Genomic DNA, 5,985 nt, shown 5'->3' with positions numbered 1-5,985 from the left:
GCCCCCCCCCCCCCCCCGCGGCCTTCAGCACCCTATTGTCTGTGTACAAGAGTTATGCATATATGCATTCTAGGTCTTTGGTTGATTACCTCCCACCCACCCACCATCCCACGCCTTCCCTCTTGAGATTCCGCACTCTGTTCCATGCTTCCATGTCTCTGGATCCTCTCCGATCATCAGTTTGTTACTTAGATTCCAGATATGAGTGCGATCATGTGATACTTGTCTTTCTCTGACTGACTTATTTCTTGTGTTTGTGTGTGTGTTCTTAAACACCGGGCTACATTTTACACATGTTTATACTTATCCCCAGTGATTTCCAGCCAGGAGAACTTAAAGTCATTTAGGAATGAGAATGCAAACAAATTACTACCATGCCATACTACTCAAATACATCTGAGTACATAGTATTCTTTAAAAACATAATGTCTGGCTATTTATTTCTTCTATTTTCACCCAAATGAAGGTGAGGACACTTTATGGATCAGATAGGAGATGACTGCCTTACCAACAGGACATTTATTTTCTTTGCATCAACAGCCTTCCCAACTACTGACTAATGCAATAAAGACTACAAAACTAGCTCTCAATAAAAAGTAAAAATATAACCTGATACCAATATCTTCTTTATTTTCTGCCTCATCAACTACTAAAAAAATCTCCAGTTCTCAACCTACTTCACTACCTTCCCACAATCAAATCAAATAGCTCTAAAACACCTAAGACTACAAGGTCATTTCATTACATACTCCTGCAATTTAAATAACTATTTAGGGGAAAAGGTATAAAATTTTGCCTAATATGAGGCTCCTGCTTTGTATAATAAAATAGCATATATTGAGGCTAGGGAATATTTTAATTTAAATTAATTTCAATCACTTTTTGTTCAAACTGAACTATGAAAGAAATCTAATCACACAAAAACTTAGAAACCTAAAAAAGTATCAGAAACTAGGCTGATAACTGTGGAGTAAGATGCCCTCTCCTTCTCCCTTCTTATCCTCTTCTCCCACCTTTTTGTCCCCTACAAGTTAACTACAAAATACTAAGTAACTAATTTGTACTTGCAAAGTAAGAGAATATTTCCATGTGACTTAAGAATGTCTGATGGGGGGAAAAAAAGAATGTCTGATGGAAATTTTGTTTTGTTTTGACTTTGTTAGAGTCAAACTGGTAGCCTGGAAACAAAAGCCAACTATTGCATTAATTTCCTAGAAAAACAAAATGCAAATTAACTTTTTCTTAAAATAAGTATTCACTAAATTTTACTTTTTATTTATTGAAAATACCCTGCAAGTGTAGACTTTAAGAGCACAAATGAGCAAAACTGCCAATAAAAAAGAATTTAAAGGTTGCTATGAACACTGTATTCTCCTAGTATAAGCTCAAAAAGCAAAATTACTGAGTTCCAAGTTTTATAAAATATCTGAAAGGTACAACTTGTTTGTAATGAAAAATTAAAACACTACACACTCACTAGAACATGGATTCCTTCTTTTTCAACTGGAGCTTTATCGTATGTAGCATCACAAACTCGAACCAAAGTTGTCACTCCATACTTCTTAAGTTCCTTTAAAGAAAAATAAATATAAGGTAATTTGCTTTTAGAATCTGTGACCAAAGCTTTAAAAATTTACTATTTTGAGTTGAAACAATGAGACATTATTCTTCAATAAAAACCAAAATCATTCTCATTGTGGCAACATATATAATGGACACTCTTGCACTCTCAGTAGAAATATCAGTAAGACTCACCTTTGTAAAGGGCAATTTAGTAGCATAACACAAAAACTTTAAAAGAACACATATACTTTGACCTAGAAATTCTACTTCTGAGAATTTTCACTAATGAAATAATTAAAGATATACACATTTAGATGCCAAGCATGTTCAGCACAGTTTGGAATGGTAAAAACCTGGAAACAACATTAATGGTCTGAACAAGGGAATGGTTAAAAGAAAGTATGGGTTAGCCATACAGCATACTATGACAGCTATGAAAATAATACTGAAGAGGTTGGGGGAAGTTTTATTTTAAATATGACCCTATCTATTTGTAGGATCACAGAAAGAAACATCTAGAAGGCAAGTATTAACAGTTAAGTTTTTTTTTTTTAAAGAAACAGTGTTTATATTATATATATACTAGAGGCCTGTTGCATGAAGAGATTCGTGCAATAGGCCTTCCCTTCCCCTGGCTGCCAGCACCGGTTTTCCTCCAGCACCCAGGACCCAGGCCTTCGCTGCTCCAGCCGGAGCCTTCAGTCTTCACTGCTACGGCCAGAGCCTTCAGTCTTCGCTCTGCCGCTTCGCACCTACCTATGCAAATTAACCGCCATCTTTGTTGGGCTAATTTGCATACTCTCCTGATTGGCTGATGGGCGTAGCGGAGGGATGGTCAATTTACATGTTTGTCTATTATTAGGTAAGATATACTAGAGGCCCAATGCACGAAATTTGTGCATGGGTAGGGTCCCTTGGCCTGGCTGGTGATCAGGGCTGGTCGGGGCCTTCTGGTTGCCGGCTGGGGCCTTCCTTCATTCCGCGGTGCCTCCTGGTGGTCAGCGCATGTCATAGCGAGCGATTGAAATCCTGGTTGAACTCCCGCAGGACAATTTGCATAGTAGGCTTTTATATATACAGATTTTTTTAAATTGATTTGAGAGAGGAAGGGAGAGTGAGTGTGAGAGGGAGAGACAGAAACATCAATGATGCGAGAGAATCACTGATCAGCTGCCTCCTGCACGCCCCCTACTGGGGATCGAGCCTGCAACCTGGGCATGTGCCCTAGACCGGAAATGAACCCGGGACCCTTCAGTCCACAGGCCAACGCTCTATCCACTAAGCCAAACCAGCTAGGGCAGGGGTGGGCAACCGCTGGCACGTGTGCCACACATGGCACACCAGTAACTTTTGCTGGCACGCGAAACCCTCTCTTATAATCTTCCGTTTACAATTGTGAATCTTTGTTCTCAGTGATGAATTTTGTTAAGTCTCATAATAGGAGTAGCTGGACGGATTAAAGTAGTAGCTCGTGCATATCTCTGAAGGTCACGAAATATAAACCTGATGTAAAATCTCTGTCATCAGTGATGCAGCAGCCAAAGTCCCACTGATAATATCAAACGGAGTCATAAAGTTTTCTGTCAGACTATCAGTGTACATGTATACATTAAAAAATGTATTTTTCATCATCATATACTGTGTTTTTGTCGTTCGAATGAATTTTATTACTTCTTCAAGGTTCTTCACATAAGTACACCTTAAGAGATATCAAGTAGGCGTAACATGTTCTCAAAAAATTAGGGTTGGCACGCAGAAGAATTCTGAGTCAGAGATTTTGCTGGTTTTGGCATGCACTCACAAAAAGTTGCCCACCCCCGAGCTAGGGCAACAGTTAAATATTTTTAAAGTGTCTTTTGCTTATCTGTATCTTCTGATTTTTATTTAGAAAATACTTACTGTTCTTTTTTTTTTTAATTTAAGGAAACAAAAGTTATTTTGAAATTAAGATTAAAAACTGGTATTATATTACAAAGCCAACTAACATACAAAATAATTATGGCCAGAAGTCTTGCTCCTTTAAAAACTTTCCCACAATAATGCCTAATACAGTGACTACCTATCTTCAAGGGACCACCATCTTTTTATAGTTGCAGGAGGACAGTGACTTCTGCCACTTTTGGAATCTATGGCCAAGGAATCCACAGGCTGAAAATAGTATCACATAATTCAGCCAGGCTTAAAGGTGACTGATCAACCTAAGGACACAAGCCTAGAATCAACTTGTACACTGTGCACACAAAGTTAAGGAGCTTAGGACTTATTAAGTATAAATAAGCAGGAACAGTGATATCATGTTTGGTTATCTAAAGAGTTATTTTAATTGCTAAAGGATTTTATTTTTCACAAAAAGGCTTTCTTATAAAGTATGTTCAGGAAAGTTGTTAAGTATTATAACTAAGTCAGTAATTTTAGTAAGTTTCAGAATACAAATAAAATCCCTTTGAAATGAACTTCATAGTAGCCATTCATTGGAAGGTTATGGTAGAATTTTTCATGGTAAATATTTGTGGCCTTAAGCAAGTCAAAACCTTTTTTGAACTCAGTTTTGCCATTTGAAAAATTAGAGGGATAGACTTAGAATCCCTAAAAGTTCATTCAGCTCTCTAAGTCTATTCCATAAAATACATCAATAGAAATCACACTGAGACTGAACAACCAGGGAATGATTAAAAAGCTTACTCATATTTGAGTAAAGTACATGCTTTCCACTAATAGAAAAAATGAAGGATCTGACAAAAATGCTACCTATAATACCTTTCCTTCCCCTAAGTTTCTGAACCCTTGTATATAATGGCTACTATTGCAAGTAGTTCTGGGGTAGCTTTTCAACAAAAGTGGTTAGAATATTTGAGGTAGACACAGGTTTTAGTGTCAGAGACAGTTCTACTATGTACTGTGTGCCTTCAGGCAAATTACTAAATTGCTCTGAATTTCAGTTTCCTCATCTGTAAGAGAGAGATAATAATAGTACCTATACCTCACAGGGTTATTGAGAAGAGTAAATGACATACTGTATGAAATTGCTTATTGTAATGCTGGGTAGAAAGTGTTCAGTAAATGTTAATTATTTTTATTATTGAAAGTATAATCAGAGAACTAATAATGTAGAAAAGATATAAGAAAAAACATAGTACTAGATACTTTCTAAGGTCCCCCCAAATTCCATAAATGTTCTTTTAAAAATCTGTTATAATTAATCTAACCCATTAAAAAAAAAAAAAGACTGGTAGGATGACCATCATATGCCAATCACGGAAATAAATGGCTTTGTGATAAGAGATTTCTTTATAATGGTGTTAATTTTAATGGGATTTTACCTATATATCAATCCAAAAAGTACACCATAGTATAATCTTACCTCTGTGAACTTGTTGAGGGTAGCATTGGTAGGGTTGTGAGTAATCAGAAAACGCATGTTCTCATAGGAGATCTCCACAGGGGCTGGACGGTTCATTATGGCAAATAAAAAGTGTGAGCGTGCGTGTGTGAGTGAGTGTGATGGGGAAAATGAAAACAAAAAAAAAATCAATAAATCTTGAAATGTTTCACAGCAGAAAACATTAAAAAGACCACTAAAATGCCTATTATCAATCAGTGTTTTCTCTATTCAACGTGTTTATTCTTTAAGTAGCTTCTCTCTTCAAGATAAGCAGAAGTATTCAGAATCCACTTGAATCCAAATTCAACTTGGGCCTCAATGTCTGCAGATGGATACCTTCGGACTCCAAAAACATCCAACTACATACAAAACTTAAGCAGCCTTTACTACATTTAGGCACTAGTGAGACAAGTTAAAAGTGTAGATTACTTTCCACTTTTGTTTACTTGATGCTTAATTTTACTGGAGTCATTAAAAGAAATATGCTTGCAATAAAAAAAAAAAAGCCAACTATTTCTGAGGCCAGTCTCGGTGTCCAGAGTCTTCAAGGCAATATTAATTATGGCACATAGAACCCCCCAAGCTCACTTGTCAGCAAAAACGCTGTGCTGAGCCTGGCAGAAGTCTGCCCTCACACTCAGAATCGCCATAAATGTGCAACGTATATTCCAACGAAAAACCTGGAAGAGAAAAGCATAAGTAAAATGAACTGGAGGTTGATAGCATTCATAAACACAATGCTCAAAAGTCAAGAACACATTCTTTATGAGCCTGAAGACATCTGAAATGTCACCAATTCTAAATTATTGCCATCTATAAAGAATAGGATAAAAGTATATACCAAGAGTTTTAAAAGCTAGAGATTCAAGTCAAGCTTGTCTTTCTTTTTTCAAAACACGATCCAAGAAGCAAAGTTTCTGTGCTAACAAGATTACTTTTAGCCCTGGCCAGTGTAGCTCAGTTGCTTGGGCATCATCCTGTGCACTGAAAGGTCACCGGTCTGATTTCTGTCAGGGCACATGCCCAGATTGCAGGCTCAT

At 36.9% G+C, this 5,985-nt stretch overlaps 1 protein-coding gene across 1 annotated transcript in view; it reads right to left on the bottom strand.

The window, feature by feature from the left end:
• PTP4A2 (protein tyrosine phosphatase type IVA, member 2) overlaps positions 1–5,625 on the bottom strand; it is a 10,189-nt gene extending 4,564 nt beyond the window's left edge. The window contains exons 1-2 of the mRNA XM_023758500.1: positions 4,925–5,625; positions 1,478–1,570 (exon numbers count right to left, since the gene is read on the bottom strand). Coding sequence (XP_023614268.1) covers positions 1,478–1,570; positions 4,925–5,020 — 189 coding nt within the window. The 5' untranslated portion in view covers positions 5,021–5,625. The remainder of the gene's footprint in view (positions 1–1,477; positions 1,571–4,924) is intronic.
• Positions 5,626–5,985: the final 360 nt, after the last annotated feature.

This window comes from Myotis lucifugus, unplaced genomic scaffold (assembly GCF_000147115.1).
Source record: "Myotis lucifugus unplaced genomic scaffold, Myoluc2.0 scaffold_131, whole genome shotgun sequence".
Taxonomy (NCBI): Eukaryota; Metazoa; Chordata; class Mammalia; order Chiroptera; family Vespertilionidae; genus Myotis; species Myotis lucifugus.
Note: the sequence above shows the minus strand (reverse complement) of the source record. Positions and strands in the feature narration are given on the sequence as shown.